At 42.0% G+C, this 16,984-nt stretch overlaps 1 protein-coding gene across 2 annotated transcripts in view; it reads left to right on the top strand.

The window, feature by feature from the left end:
* Window positions 1–16,984, top strand: part of COLGALT2 (collagen beta(1-O)galactosyltransferase 2) — a 118,938-nt gene that overhangs the window by 55,454 nt on the left and 46,500 nt on the right. Inside the window, exon 2 of one of the 2 annotated variants that reach the window (XM_018060705.1) lies at window positions 15,155–15,265. The exons of the other annotated variant lie outside the window; for it this stretch is intronic. Coding sequence (XP_017916194.1) covers window positions 15,155–15,265 — 111 coding nt within the window. The remainder of the gene's footprint in view (window positions 1–15,154; window positions 15,266–16,984) is intronic. 2 annotated transcript variants of the gene reach the window in all.

The raw sequence follows: 16,984 nt of genomic DNA, 5'->3' as shown, positions 1-16,984 counted from the left end.
TGTTTGATTACAGGGTACTTCTCCAGACTCCACTGAGATTATTACGTAACATTCACAGTATATGCATCAGATAACCTTCCTCAAGTCTAAGAAAATATAAATTGCAAACACATTTCACCCAAAGGGTTTTAGGTAAGGGATTATGTAGCTATAGAAAATACTAACAAATCAAATCCAATGCTATATTAAAGGAATAATAAACCATAACCCATTAAAGTTTAAAAAAAAAAGTTTGTTTCTCCTTAAATCCAGTGTCTCCATTCATAAGAAAGGCAAAGATCCTTAAGCCTCTCCATTAGAGAGAAGATAAACAAGTTAGCATAAAGCTTTGAGAAGCATTAAAGAAATCAATCATTGTTAAGTGTCACTTGCTCTTCAAGGCTTTATTCAAAATTATGAGCACTTGGTTGGATATGTTTGTTCCTAAGGCCTGAAGATAAGAGGTGCAGTGACCCCTGGGGGCTCTAAAATGAGGTAAATGCCCCATGGCTGCAGCCGTTTGACTAACCACGTGATGTCTATTGATATATCTAGTACTTTGAAGACAAAGCTACAATATACCCTCTACCTTTTGTAAAATATTCCCTTCTGTTTTAAACTTCACTCCACGTACAATTTCAAAATAAGACTTAGGTGGGGACAGACAATCATCTGAGTCCTATTGTCTGACTTTGGCTCTCTTAAGCTTTTGAGACTTGGGGCATGAATGTCCCTTCCTGAACCTGATTTTCCTGATCTGTAAAATGGGTTCTAGTTCAGGGCCTGGGTGGTAGTGAGCACTCAGCTGAGGTAGGCCCCTTCCCTGCAGAAGTGTAAGGAGTAATAAAGGTAGCAGGGACTCACTGAGGCCCCATGTGTTTGTGTTACAAAGCCATATGGATCCTGGAAATGTTAAGAGCACAGAGTGTTCCTCCCCTCTGACAGTAGTTTTCCATAAAAGAGATTGGAAAAAATACCATCAGAATAGCCTCCTGTTTGCCTCTGACACCAGAAATAAGAGTAAAATAACTTGAAACGCCTCAAAAACGTGTCTTGGTACTCTTCAGTTTGCATGAGTGAATATAGATTATGAGCGTGGATCCAACACCTGCCAAACTGTAGTCCCTGCCTCTTGCCCCCTCCCGCCCCTTGGAAAGAAACCCCAACTAAGCAATGTGGGGAGGCCAGACTCACAACTTTGCAAAGCAGGTAAATTCAAGGCAAACATTTCCTCTCTCTCTCCTGAGCTGACCGGGTATGTTATTACTGGAACCAAGACAACAGGTATTGGGTAATAGCGATGGACTGGGCAGAAAGTTTTCATCAGCAGGAGCCAAGTTCTCATTTTAGGTGACTCTGTGGGAAACAAACAGCCTTGAAGTCAACTGGCAAATCAGATACTTTCTGTCTGTTCATGTTTTTAGCCTAACTGTTTCAATAAGGAAAAAGGTTGAAAGCCTTTGAAAAAATAAAAACGGTTAATATGAGTTTCATATCATTCTATTTGCTGCTGCTTTTGCTTGCGTGATAGACATGGTAGACATGCAGATACAGAAACAGGGCTTTAATTTTGTCACCAATTTACGTGAACGCTTATTCATTCTTTTAGTCATTCAACAGGCACATCTAACTGTTTATTTATTATGCAGAAGGCAGATTTTGAGTGAGAAAATTTGTACATGTGGTCTAAGAAGTATAAATGAATTTATGAAGAAAATGGGTCGGAATGTTAGAAATCACTCCTTTCCAGAAAACCCATCATGGGTGGCAGCCATCCTGTGCATGAAAATGGAAGAAAGTGAACCAGCACTTTGTATGTATTTTCAGCATTTCCTTTGAGGAATTCAAATAGACTCTTGCTAAAGGCAATACCTGACACAATCAAGCAAAATATATTAGTTCAGATAATTATTCATCAGCTTATCTTCTCCAGCAGGGCAAGATGCTGAGGACCCAGAAGAGTGGGACACACATCTTCACTGCTTCCTATGCTTATCCCCTTCCCAAGGGACTGCTGTGTCATCCCTAACCTTCAGCAGCCATCTCACTCCTTTGATCTATAACTCCTAGACCAAAATTACAAACATATCATACTGTTTCATACCTCTCTGCCTCCACGTGCACTGTCCCTCCATCTGGAATGTTCTGTCTACCTTCCACCTCCCTCTAGATACCTGCTCATTCTTCAAATCCCTGTTCAGGCTTCCCATCCTTTGCCTCCTCCCACAGCTTACCAGCCACTTTCTCCTCTCTGGCACTTGAAGACTTTGCCATCCATCCACCGCTGCAGATGTCACGCCCAATTACAGTTATTTATTTGTACATATCATCCCTGATTTATGTTGGGATTACACCCCAGTAAACTTACTGTAAATTGCGAATATTGGAAGTTGAAAATGCAGTTAATACACTTAACCTACCATTGTGGCTGAGCCTAGCCTACCTTCAACATGCTCAGAACACCTACATAAACCTACAGTTGGACAAAATCTTCTAACACAAAGCCTACTTGATAATAAAATTTTGAAAGCTTCCCTCATAGCTCAGTCGGTAAAGAATCTGCCTGCAACACAGGAGCTGCTGCTGCTGCCAAGTCACTTCAGTCGTGTCCGACTCTGTGCGACCCCAGAGACGGCAGCCCACCAGGCTCCTCTGTCCCTGGGATTCTCCAGGCAAGAACACTGGAGTGGGTTGCTATTTCCTTCTCCAGTGCATGAAAGTGAAAAGTGAAAGTGAAGTTGTTCAGTCGTGTCTGACTCTTCGCGACCCCATGAACTGCAGCCTACCAGGCTCCTCTGTCCATGGGATTTTCCAGGCAAGAGTACTGGAGTGGGGTGCCATTGCAACACAGGAGACTCGGGTTCAATTCCTGGGTCGGGAAGATCCCCTGGAGAAGGAAATGGCAACCCACTCCGGTATGCTTGCCTGGAGAATCCCATGGACAGAAAATCCTAGCAGGCTACAGTCCATGGAGTCGCAAAGTGTCGGACGCGACTTAGTGACTAAACCACCGCCACCATTGTAACTTATTGAATGCTCTACTGAAAGTGAAAAGCAGAATGGCTATCTCTACAGAATGGCTGTCAGTGTGTAAGTTGTTTACCTTCCTGATCCCATGGCTTACTGGGAGCTGCAGCTACCACCCCGCCCATAATCACTAGAGAGTATTTTACAGCTTATCACCAACCCAGGAAGAGATCAACACACGAAAAGATACTCAACACAGCTCATTCTTAGAGAAATGAAGTTCAAAACTACAATGAGGTATCACCTCGCACCAGTCAGAATGGCCCTCATCAGAAAAATCTACAAACAATAAATGCTGGAGAGGGTGTGGAGAAAAGGGATCCCTCTTGCATTGTTGGTGGGAATGTAAATTGGTATAGCCAGTATAGAGAGCAGTATGGAGGTTCTTTAAAAAAACTAACAATTGAGAATTTGAAGTATGGTTTCTACGGAATGGGAAATGCTTTAGCACCATCCTAAAGTTGCACCATTGTTCAGTCAGAAACCACCTGCGCACCTCTGGTTTTCATTAAACTGTCTTATTTTCCAGCACATGCTGTGTTGTTGGCACAGAGGAGGTGCTTAAGAGATACATAGGCGTCTGTTGCACCGAGAGCACTATACAGGTGTTTTTACATTCCTTATTAGAAGTTTAATGGGAAACCAATTAGTCAACAAATATTTGTTGTGCACCTACTACATGCCAGACCTCTCTGAAATGCTAGGCATAGAGCAGTGACTGGAACAAACAAATGACCTGCCGTCACGGTACTTAAAATCTTCGTCTCAAATTGATGGTCGTGGGTTCAGCTAAAAATTCTATTACTAGGGAAGAAGAGGAAAAACTGATACTGAGACAATTAGCAGTCTTTGCCACACTGTTCTTTGCTTTTTCCTGTGTTTAAATGGGCATGTGACTGATAGGGCCCACATGGGGGTCTCATTGATAAGATAGCTCATTATTCTGACCTGGCAAACAAAGAATAAAATCACAGTGCCCCGTGAGGCTGACCACATTGCCCAAATGGCATTCTGTTTTCTCACCGGCACCTATCTTCTCAAAGCTGCAAGACCACCAGATTCTAGACCTCCAGCTACGTGACCACAGGACTCAACTACAGGCTAAAAATTAACCATCCCTTCAGAGAATTTTTCATTGGTGGGGTATAAGAAGGTCCCTGTCAGAAAGGGAGACTGCTAGTTCTTCTTAAGAGGCAGTCACCCTATCTTCCCCCTCTAATAAATTTCCCTTTTCTTGCCTGACTGCCCGGCTCACTCTCTTTTTCTCTGCACTCGCCTTACAGTGACTTTTTTGATTGTTAAAAAATAGTAGACTGTGGTAATTCTGGTTTCTTTAACTTAAATGCCAATGTTGAGTTTTATCTTGCATCTTAAGAGCCTGTTGAATAGGCTGTCTTATTTCTTATTTGGAGCTTCCCTGTTGCCTCAGATGATAAAGAATCTGCCTACAATGCCAGAGGCCCAGGTTCAGTCCTCTGGGTTGGGAAGATTTCCTGGAGATGGGAATGGCAACCCACTCCAGTATTCTTGCCTAGAGAATCTCATGGACAGAGGAGCCTAGCAGACTATGGTCCATGAGGTTGCAAAGAGTTGGACAAGACTGAACAACCACCACTTTCACTTTCTTATTTGACTGTGTGTGTGTGTGTGTGTGTGTGTGTGTGTGTGTGTTGGGGATGGTTAGGGAGAGGCCAGATTTCAAAATAAGTTATTGAAAACTCCAGGTGCTGTTGTCTCCTCCCAATAACCCACTGATAGGTATGAACAGCAGGTGTAATTATTCCATTTTACAGGTGGAAAAATTAGAGCTCAAATAAATTCATAAAGATGAGAGAGCTAATTGGCAGAAGAGCCATGTCTTCTGACTTGATACTTTTATATTTGGTTAAGGATGTGGTTAGTTATATAATCTGGCAAGTAACTCAGGCTCACTGGGTGACTGAAATATTTACTGTTGTTTTTAACTGCAGTTGTCTCTAGAAATGAATCAGAGTAAACCTTTCTGTACAGAACACGGCCCCTTCTTTCAGCATCCTCGTGATCCTCCACTCAAATGCCCACCTTTCCTTTACATGTTTTGCCCAGATCAGCCAGTGTGCCTCTTCTCACGGAGGCTGGGTCCTGATGCTGAGCTCTCCCATCGTGCTTCGCTGAGCCCACCCAGTCCTTGGGCTGTGACTTTCTCTCGTTGAGCCCACCCAGTCCTTGGGCTGTGACTTTCTCTGTGGTCACCCTGGCTCCAGTTCCTCATGACGTGATGTTTCACGGCTCTGTGTTTGGCCAGGGCATTCCCGCCCAGGGCTGAGGACCGACAGTTTACATCGACAGCCTCTCCTCGCTCCTTGGCTGAGAGCCGGCCCTCCTTGCAGGCTGGTGACTGCACCATCTTCTTGGGTTGCATCTGTCCCTGTCATTTACAGTCAGGACATTCATATAGCAGCGTAAAGGGTCTCTATTTGTTGCACTGGAACAGAAAACTGAGGGTTTCAGAAATTAAGAAAAATACTTATCCATGATGAAGTGGAAGTGAAAAGAGAGCAAGCTTTGGGAGGGAGTCTCTAATCTCGGGTTCCTCACCCTGTAAAATGAGGATAATAATACTTACCTTGAGAATTACAGTAAGAGTTAGAGATATAGATAGGAAATGTCCAGCTTAGTGCCCAGAACAGAGTGGATTCTCCAAAAATAAGAGAGAATAAAATAAAATCTATTTTCTTCACTTTCCATAATAATCAAAATTTGGGCAACAATCCCAAGGGAAATGAAAATACATGTTCATACAAAAACTTGCACATGAAAGTTCATAGCTTTGTTGCTAATAGCTAAAAAGTAAAACAACAAACCTCCATTAATTGGTCAATTGATAAACAAAGTGTGGTCTATCCATACAGTGAATACTGTTCAGCCGTCAAAAGGAATGAAGTACTGATACATGCTACAACATGGATGGACTTTGAAAACATCACGCTAAAGAAAGAAGTCAGATACCAGGAGGCCACAGTTGAATGATTCCATTTCTATGCAATCTCCAGAAAATGCAAATCCATAGAGACAGAATAAGTGGTGACCAGGGGCTAAAGAGAGGGGATGATGAGAAGCGGCTGCTAACGGGTACAAGGCTTCTTTTGGGGTGATGAAAATGTTCTGAAATTAGATCATAGTAATGGTTGCATAGCTCTATGGGCACGCTGAAAACCACTGCATTATATACTCTCAAAGGGTGATACTAGGTGTGTGAATTACAGCCCAATAAAGCTATTATTCACAAATAGGAGCAGGACTAAATATGCCTCAGTTGCACTGGGAAGAGATGTTATAGATGGCGTTTGTGCAAGTAAACCTGTGTGCTTACGATGCGTTTCACTGTTTTTTTCTTTTTTTCTAATAGTGACTCTATTGCTAATAGACTGACTGAGAGAATTATTTAGACCTTGCCCAACCTGTGCATGTCAGTATTTCTTTGTCCCTGAAGATGCTTTCTGAGTATGAGGAAGCAGGACAGGGATACTACTGCTATCCTCCCAACCATACCTGAAATATTTAACTACTGAAATATGTGCCCTGAGCACGTGCAGATGGATGGGCAGTGTTATTACAGGCTGAGATAATGTGGTCTTTGTGTTAGGTCCCTGGTTTCCACAGAGTGCCTGCCATGGTGGAATATTTTTATGACATTTCAGCCTAATAGGTTAAAACAGGCTTTTATCTCTAAACCTGAATATCTGGCTTTTCTTGGGAAAGTCTAGCATTTCTGGGCACACATTCTAGCATGGCAGCAATCGGAGAGTGTCTGCGTGTGTCTCTGCCTTACAGCTCTCCTGTCACACCATCCCCTCAGACCGGGCCCGTCTCACTCCTACATGTAACCTGTGCTCAGCCTTTGTAGGCATTTGGGTTGGACTGGGGAACATCTTCCTGAAATTGTCCATTTATTCACTCATTAAACTGATGATTAGTGCCTGCTTTACATGGTAAGCTCTGTTAGGTGCTGGAATAGTCCTGTCCACAGGGAAGAGGGTCAGGTAACGGGGAAAGGCAGGAGCAGCGCGAGAGCAGCTGCGATGTCGGGCGCATGCGCAGGGAATCGGCGTGTGGCTGCAGGTCTGGGGCGGGAGGTTCAGGGCTCCTGGAGAATGTGTCCCTGGACAGGATGGTATCTTCTCTCTGGTGACCCACTGAAGAACATTTCACTAGTAACTCCATTTCTTCAGGGCATAGCCACAAATTAAGAAAACTTAATAGAATTGGAAAACCCAGCAAGGAAAAGAGGCAATAAAGAGTAGGTGGAAAGGAGTGGGAAGAAGAATAAACAAAGGAGAAAGAAGAAAAACAGGGAAAAGGGTACTTGGATAAATGAGAGACATATTTATCTTGTCTCGGATGTTGCCACTGATGCTTTCATGAAATGCCAAGGTTTTTGGCTCCAAGGAAAATTATGCCAAAGGGAACTTTAGCAAAGCTTATAGGGAACTAATGAATCTTCCCATTTTTCTTGTTTTATTTCCTGTCATCCTTTCGTGTTGAGATGTTCCCATTGATTAATGTGCTTGATCAGACAGAGAATTCCTTCCAGTTTAACAGGTGGGCATCACTGTCTGTGGGTGTGTGTGGTGGGGTGTGTGAGCTGGTGTTGGGAGGGGTATCAAAAGGCCTGAAGGAAAAGTTCAGGCTCTAACCCCCACCATTTCTATGGCTTCAGCAAGACATAGCCTCTCATCCTCAGCCTTCTCATCTCCGTGTGTGTGCACGCTTAGTCATTCAGTCATGTCCGACTCTTTGTGACCCCGTGGACTAAAGCCCACCAGGCTCTTCTGTCCATGGGGATTCTCCAGGCAAGAATACTGGAGTGGGTAGCATATCCCTTCTCCAGGGGAGCTTGCCAACCCAGGTATCGAACTGGGGTTTCCTACATTGCAGGTGGATTCTTTACCAGCTGAGCTACCAGGGAATCCCTAACATGGAGAAATAAAAAGAATGTCTATCTTAGCTAATCATGAAGCTCAAAATGAGACATACGGGGGTGAGGGGTTCTTAACACCAAGAGAAGAAAATCTAGCTCACGATTGAAAGTATCAAGAAATGGTCTATTTGTAATATGTCTAATTAAGTTCATCTTGATTTTGTTAAAATGATAATGGGCTTTTGAATTCACCATTACCTGGTCAATCTGCAAATTTAACCATGCCTCCTTCTTGCTCTTTAGGAGTGCAGTTGATTACTTGGTTGATTCCATTTCCAGAATTAGCATTTCTTTTTATATCACTCTTACACAGTCTTTAAATGTAACGCCTATGATTGTTTCTGAGACTGAATGGTTCATACTAAGGAAGGACACCAAGAAAATAGAAATATTTATTTGTTGGTGAGGAGGGTTTCATGAGAAGTGAGTTTTCCTGATTTGTTAGTTCATTAGGAAGAATTGCTACTAACTGATTTGGTAGGACCTAGGAGAAGACTTTTGTTGGAAGAAATTCCCAGGTTCCAGTTCATATCTGTATCCTGATATGAAACATAGTCACAGCTAGTCCACCCAGCAGACAGAGTCTAGTTTTTTAAACAGCACTACACAGTAGCCAGGAGGCAAGAATCCATTGTCGTATTTTGCCAAGTGGCCAAGCATGTCTCTTCCCACCTTGGCAGGACAGCAGCTGGTGAGCCTGTCCCTGAGAGCAGAGACAGAGGTGGTGGGACTTGATGACATGCCCTTTCTTGAAAATGAATTTCACTAGTTGCTTCTAAAAGTGAAATTTTATATGTAGGTGGAGCTCTTTATTTTCTGCACCAATGAGTCTTCCTTGCTGGATGAAAACATGAGGCAATTAAGAGGGAAATTCAGATTTTGAAGTCTCAAGTTGGAAAATTCATTTTTTGCTGGCTCGCTAGTCATGGCATGAATGGTCCAGGTGGTGACTAACTTTGTTGTTCATTCCATCACAGCTTCCTTGAGCCTCTTGCAGGTTCCAAGACAGCGAAGATCAATCACTGCACAGCATTGCCTTCCTCCTGCCCCACTGACTGCAGGCCTGTTGCTCTGTAGCATTGGAAGTCTAGACTTTCTGGGGTGGCAGGAAAGCTAAGAACATTCCCTGAGGGTCAGTGCAGACGGAGGTGATCAGGAGAACTATGTCCTCAGTGTCTGTGTTCCACTTGCAGAGTGGTCCAGTCCTCACCTTTAATTTGGCTCCAGGGGCCCCTCACTTAGTAATGTGAGTTTAGCTCTCACGACCTCAGTAGTTCTTATAAAGAGAAATGAGCCAGTTGCAATTATTTCAAATTGGCTACTTGTTCAGGAGCCAAGACTGAGGAATGAAAACTGACCTTCTAAAACAAGGAGGAAAGTCAGTGTGTTTAGACGTTGCCAAAGAAACTTCCGTTTTATTTCTGGCTACAGCCAAATAGGAAGGCTAGGTCACTCTGAAGACTTGTTTGTCTGCTGGTCTGCTGCAGAGGCTCTTGCTTTCCCCTGTAACAGTGACCATGCACCTGCTGGCCTAGGGACTTCATCAGCCAAGAAAATCCCTGTACGTGCTGTTGACTGAATTTTCAGTATGGGCGTGAGTACCAAATTGCTCAATCATGTCCAACTCTTTGTGACCCTTTGGGCTGTAGCCCACCAGGCTCCTCTGTCCATGGGATTCTCCAGGCAAGAATACTGGAGTGCACTGCCATGCCCTCCTCTAGGGAATCTTCCTGACCCAGGGATCAAACCCATGTCTCTTACATTTCCTGCCTTGGCAGGTGAATTCTTTACCACTGAGCCACCTGGGAAGCCTGCAGTATGTGTTTACTGCTGTCCTAATCTAACTTTGAATCCAAGACTCATGGGCCTTTGCTGACACGCACAGGTAGGGAAGAGGAAGAGGCAAGAGGAACTAGAAGCAGAAGCAGAGAGGAAGTGGACATGCAGCTTGATGGTGAGACATGACTTAGACTCCCTCGTAAGGCCATATGGATGTTGCCCCTGTATCTGCCAGCTCTTGCATTTCAGGTGCCACCAGCTCCAAATAAAGCCAGCAAAGACTAATGGACAGAAAGGGGACCAACCATGAGCATCACAAGAGTATCAGGGCCACAATTCTCCTGAAGGTGGAGGAGGGAGACCTCTTAGTGGCTGGCAGGTTCCAGTACTCCTGAGACTCCAGGTCGCTCTCCCATGAGGCCTTCAAAGAAAATTAATTACATGAGGATTGGCACAGCTCAAGAGCTGAGCTCTCCTTGCTATGTCATTGGGAGCCGGAGAGATGATTTAGGATGATTTAATGTGACTCTCTACTCTGGTTGGGAGAATTGAGGCCAAGATTGAACAGGCTTAGCTTCCCAGGAGCCTGGGGTTCCAGCCAGTACCTGTTTGTGCTTCATAAACAGTGGTGCTCCAGTCTGATTGGTGAAATCATTAATCACTGTGTATCACTTGGTCGGTCACCTCTCCGGGTGTATCTTCACATCATTCCTTGCTTTCTTCAAGGAATCCTCTAGCGATGTCCGTTCTTGATCTCATTGGCAGCAGATGGCAGACTCATCTTCCCTGGGACTGGAAGGAGCTGTGGGTTTGATAGAAAGCCTTGGCTTCTCCTGCACACTCTGTGTCCTTGATGGATAAATCCGTCCAGCTGCAGATTTTTGTGTGTCCTGCAGCTGGTGGAGCTGTAGGGCGGGTCAGGCACTGCACTATTACATTTTCTACAGGGCTCTGAAAACAGAACCTTTAACTCAGGCCCCAAGTTTCCTCAGGGAGCTTGCATCTGGGCCTTTGCTCTGTCTCTCTCTCTCCAACCCTCTGAAGACACCAGGGCCTGCATGCTTTCATGATTATGTATTCAAACGGAAACACATTTTCATCAGAGGGATTAAAAAGCAGCAGTTAGAAGTGTCTGCCTGGATTTCTGTTTATTTGCCTTCACCAGGGGAGTGGAGGAGCAGGGCGGTGTTCTCGAGGGGGCGAACTGCAAGTCTTCCTCAGTGGCCTGGAGGCGGCCCCTCTGTTCTTCCTCTGGGACAAGGCAGGAGACTGGCCGTGTGCATCAAAGGCGGGTGTGGATGGACCTGCAACCACAGTGGGAGGACTTGCTCATTTCCTCAGAAGCCTGAAGACAAAGAGAATCTGAACAATTGGGGGAAGTAACCGTATAGGAAATATTTAAAAGTTAATCAGGAGAGTATTCCGTCTCTGCCTCTACTTTTAATTAGACACATCTATCTTTGCAGATTTCACACAGCTAATTTCTCAGGATGCTTGGCAGTAGTGGATACTTGGGCAGAGTTTGGAGTTGTTTAGTCTGTACACCAGGAAAGTAAATCTCATATGATGAGACCTTTGTTAAAATAATTAGGAGGAAATGCATCAACGAGTAGGGAGGGTGAAGAGAACGTCAGTCCCATGTAATGCAGAAACAACAGTCAAGGAAAGAAGTAGATGCTATCTGAAGTTTCCTACACTGTAAGGCATTTGGGAATAATATGGAATTCCTAAAACTTTTGGCTCGCACTGCAGTCAAGGTTTTTGGAGTTGGTTTTGTTTTAATGTACTCTTATGCATAATGCTTTGAGTGAAGAAAAATGTGCATTAGCGGGTTCTCAGTTTCAGGACTTGCTCTACACGTGCTTCATACCATGAGACGAGTGGGTTGACAATCCTGGTGCCCTTCCCGGCTGTGATGCTGGACGTCGTGCTGGGCCTTGGTGGCTGCGGCCGTATGTGGCTGTGGATGTGGTTTTTGCTCATAGGCTATACTTCTCGGCACAGCTGCAAGCTGGATGGGGTCCATGCCTCCCTCCCACGTTGCTTCCTGGCCCATTTTCCCACCTGCTTGTACTCCCCCACCTCTGTCCTAACATGCTCACCTCGTGTCCCCCAACACTATCAGCAACAGACGTCACCTCTCTTCCCTCCAGAAAATAGAGTGTCCAGGTGGGTCTGTGGGTCTCTCCCTCCTACATCTTGTTTCAAAGAAAGGGGCTGGTTCTAATCTGATTTCCAGAAAAGATTTGAAAGTAGATTGAATCGGCCATTGGCATCACCTCCTGATCCTCTATTTTTTGAATAATGTTTTAAATAAGGATAGTTTTCATTCAAATATCCATTTTAAGAAGTAAGATTTTCAAATATTAGTCATACCCCTCTTTCCTTCATTTTTCTATACCTTGTGACATAAGCTGCATATCATCATGTTACTTGGTGTTTTACAGAAACTTATTCCCTGTGTAACATGGCCTTTCACTATGCTTTGCTTTAACAGTTTTTTTTTTCCTCTCTTGAATATTATTTCTCTTAAAGGTTTTTCATCCTCTCTTAGAGATTTCACTTGTTCCTTTTGGAGCAGCCGTGACCCCCAAAAGCTCAAGTAGGAAGAATAAAAACCATTATAGATTGGGTTTAACAAAATTCTATGTACTGAATTGCTTTAAATGGAAGTGACCACTGTTCACATCCCTTCATTTGCTCTTGTCAAGGCCATGCTCCCAGGGAACCACCACTGCTGATAATGCCAATAGCTTTCCCTCCCCAGGAGGAACTGCTGAATTGCCAATAAAGTATAAGTTGCCAATAAAGTATAAGTGAGAGTATATTTTTACTCTCACTTAAGTGTCTCAGATGCCTCTCTTTTCCCATGACTCACTCTTTCTGATTGTCCTCCATTTCTTCCTTCCTTCTCCCCTTCCATCCTGTCTTAATTTTATTCAGTGTGGTTTTAAAAAATCACAACTAGTGCTGAATTTTCACTAATGCTTTAGGAGTTTTGTAGCATATTCATTGAAAGATAACTGTTCTGTAGTTGTGTCTTTATCAGGTTTAGGTATCGCTGTTGCACTTGCATTATTAAAGGGACTTGGAACAAGCCACATAACCATGGAAGTAGCTACTGTGTTAAGATGGGCTTTCCAGACGGCTCAATGGTAAAGAATCCGCCTGCCAATGCAGGAGACGAAGGAGATGCGGGTTCTGTCCCTGAGGTGGGAAGACCCCCAGGAGGAAATGGCAACCCACTCCAGTATTCTTGCCTGGGAATCCCATGGACAGAGGAGCCTGGCAAGCTGCAGTCCATGGGTCGCAGAGTTGAACATGTCTGAGTGCGCACATGCGCACACATACTCTTAAGATATCTGGTAGAATTTCCCTATGAAACCATCTGGGTCTAGTGTTTTCTTTTGTTTCTTTCTTTATTTCTTCCAAGAAAACTGTTCTCTTTGTTTAATGTTTCAACTGAAGTTAGTTTTGCTAACATGCATCTTGCTAGGACATCTTCTATTATATCTAGTTTTCAAATTTATTTTTCATTGAGTTATATGAATTAATTGCATATGATTTAAAAAAAATTATTTCATGTCAGTCATATTTCTTTCATCTTTGTCTTTTCTTTTTTTTTAATTTTTGTGTTGTCTGGGTTATATTAACTAGTGATTGTCTTTTGTTGATTTTTTACTTAAAAAAAGTAACATTTCTTTTGTTTATTAATTCTGCTTTTTCTCTGTTTTCTACCTTATGACTTTCTACTTTCATCTTTATGCCCCTTTGTTTTGTTGCTCTTTCTCTAGCTTTTGGAGTAGGAGTTTAACTCATTAATTTTTTATTGATTTAAGGATAAAAAACTGAATTTTCTCTGACCACTGCTTTAATTGTATCCCTCAGTTCTGATCTTTAGTGTTTTTATTATTTATCTTTAGAAGTTCTAAAGTTGATTTGTATTTCTTCTTTCACTTAATAGTTGTTTAATAGAGAGTTTTTAATGGAATTTTGGAGGTTTTATTACTAATTTTTGATTTTATGAAGTGATCAGAGAATGCTGTAAATATTATTCCAATTTTGTAAAGCTTTCTTCATAGTGTAATTGTTGGTCAATTTTTGTGAATGTTTCATGTGCACTTGAGAAAAAAGTAGAAACTCTGTTATTGTGTTCCATAGATTCTTTACATATTTACTTTCTCCCCTTTGCACTTTCTTTAACTGAAAGTAGTATATTAACACCTCTTATTATTGGTGCTTGCTTTGCCTTTCTATACTTTTTGCTATATAGGGGTTGGCAAACCACAGCCTGTAGGCCTGTTGCCTACTTGCATAAACAAATCTTTACTGGAGCACAATAATGCTCATTCATTCATGTGTTATGAATGACTGCTTCACTGCTACAATGACAGAGTTAAGTAGCTACAACAGAGAGTATATAGCCTACAAGCCTAAAATAGTCACTGTTTGGCTTTTAAAGAAAAGTTTGCCAACCCCTGTTCTATATATAGGTATGTGGATATGCACATTTATTATATCGTTGATGTGAGTGACATTATGTAGCATTATTATTATAATTACAATTTTGCCTTGTTATGTTTAATAATTTTGGCCTGAATTCTGCCTTATTTGATGTCAAGATTGCAACCCATGGCTTTCCTTCTTTCTTTTCCAGTTGGCTGGCATATCTGTTCATTTTGAGGTGTTCTGAATAACTTTGCTTTAGATGCACTCTATTATACATAGCATGTGTTTGCTTTGTGACAGTGAAAACATTTTTGTTTAATAAATGACTTAAACTCCTTTTTAAGTGAATCAGTTTGTTAAACTTTCAAGATAGAGCAGAAACAAGTTTACATACATTGTAGACTTTTGAAGGTATTCTATTTTGTGTAAGTGATGGTAGAGTTATCCAAAATACATAGGTGAAGATACCTTGGACTTTGAATTTTATACTGAAAACTGCTATTGTGATTTCCCCCTCTGTGTGTGTTTGATTAAAGCAGCACTGATTAAAAATTCTGTGGGACTTGAAAATGGAACTGAATTATTGCTTAAATTGAGAGTTGCCCTTATGAAGTTAAAAGGTAGATACCTAAAAATCAGATGCCTAAAAATTAAAACAAATGGAAAACTTTCCAAGAATATTAGTCAACTAACCCATTCATTTTACATATATACTGTTTTTCAGATTGATTCTACTATTGGCCAAGTCCCGCTTAAGGATCTAATGACACAGAGATGGTTGAAAGCCATATCTCTTGCTTCAGAAATTGGTGGTCTAGATTGGAACACGAGGGAGTCGTTTTCTTGTACACAGTGTTTAGAACTGGCTGTTCTCCTTTCGGTTTATCTGGAGTCTTTTGGCTTCCTTCCTGTCTTTGGATGACATAGTAACTGGACTGTGTGGTGCTTTCTGTCATGCAGGGCCGCCACTGACCACAATGTGGATAATACAACAGAAATACTCAGGGAGTGGTTGAAAAATGTACAGCAAACCTATCACTACGTGGAGTGGAGGCCTATGGATGAGCCTGAGTGAGTAGCAGAGAACATTCTGTGAACTCATTGTTTACCCTTCCCTCACTTAATCAGTTTTCCAATCACTTAGGTTTCTAATCTTAGAGGCACATGTGATTTTTAGCGACCCCATGGACTGCAGCCTACCAGGCTCATCCGTCCGTGGGATTTTCCAGGCAAGAGTACTGGAGTGGGGTGCCATTGCCTTCTCCGCTGTATCTGATAGTAAGTTACAAAGACCTGCTATTTCTTCCTTTGACAGATCTTTGTATTTCTTTTCCTCTTTGCTCATGCAGCTACCGGCCAGGTTCAGAGTTCTCAAGTAAATCAACACAGTAGTGTATGTTTTAAAACATTGATATTACTTATTCATACTTTGAGTATTAACCTTTTACACTTGAAGGATCATTGTGAAAAGTTTGTATACTTCGTATATATACCTTGCTTTTTCACCCATCATATCTTGGTAATTGTGTCATAGCAACAGTTGAAGAGTGTCATCATTTTTGTGACGGCAGAGTACCCACTGGTAGGTGAACCATAATTATTTAATCATCCTCCTACTAATGGACATTTACATTATTTCCAGTCTTTACCCTCGCAATTTCTTTCTTTCTTTCTTTCTTTTTTTTTTATTTGGCTGCACTGCACAGCATGCAGGATTGTAGTTCCTGGACCAGGGATTGAACCTGCGCCCCTGCATTGGCAGTGCAGAGTCTTAATCACTGGACCACCAGGGAAGACCCTACTGCAGCAATTTCTTAGTTGCTTTTATCTTCAAATCATACTATATACCACACTGTCAAATCAATCTACCTAAAATATTAATGATGGCCTTTCATTTCTTTGTTGGAAAAACTTCAGTGACTCTCTACTGCCTACAGAATGGAGTTCAAATGCCTGATTTGAAATAGTTCATAAATAGTTTAAAAATATCCATATCTGTACACCAATATTTCCTAAAAGAAAACTGCCTTATCCAGATGTTCCTTTTATTTTCAAGCCCAGGCTTTCCTTCCCTTCTTTGTGATAACCTTTATCCCAGATTCTACTTGCTCCCAAAAGCTGTGGCTAATCATTCCAGTTACAAATGTCTACCTTCTCTCAACACTTGTCTTGCTCATTTCCTGTATCATCTTGTTCGGCACAGCGATAAACTTAACGAACATTGACTATCCAACTCATGTATTTTTTCTAAGTTATTTTATTTTTTACACATGGGCTAAAATGTACAGATACTTTATGTTTCACTTCATGCTATGTTCTTGTAAGCACTAAATTTATACTTGTTGAATAAACAAATGAGTGGATGAGAATATGAATAAATATATTTCAAACTTACTACTCTAAATGTTCCCCAGGCTATTAGAGTTCTAGATTCAGGAACTGTAGAAGTGGGATGAATTGAGCTGCTGAAGTTTTTCCCAGGATAAGTCATTTATGGGAAGCTGAATATGTATTATAAAAATAATAAATGCTGTTCCAGAACAAATTTTTGTTCTTCTAGACTCTCACTGTATAATATTTTTTATTACATGTACACATATATGTATCTACATCTATGTCTCAATCTCAGCATATGGTCTATAGATGGAGCAAACCTTAACAATCAAGTGTGAACACTGTAAAAGGTTCTGAACACTGGTTTGGAGTTACTTAGAATGGAATTTGGCCCAGTTAGAGTGGCCCAGAAAAACTCTATGTACTTCTCCCGCATCCTGGTAATTTTCTCCGTAG

Source organism: Capra hircus, chromosome 16, assembly GCF_001704415.2.
Source record: "Capra hircus breed San Clemente chromosome 16, ASM170441v1, whole genome shotgun sequence".
Taxonomy (NCBI): domain Eukaryota; kingdom Metazoa; phylum Chordata; class Mammalia; order Artiodactyla; family Bovidae; genus Capra; species Capra hircus.
The sequence above is the reverse complement of the archived record's forward strand: the minus strand, read 5'-3'. Positions and strand labels throughout refer to the sequence as shown.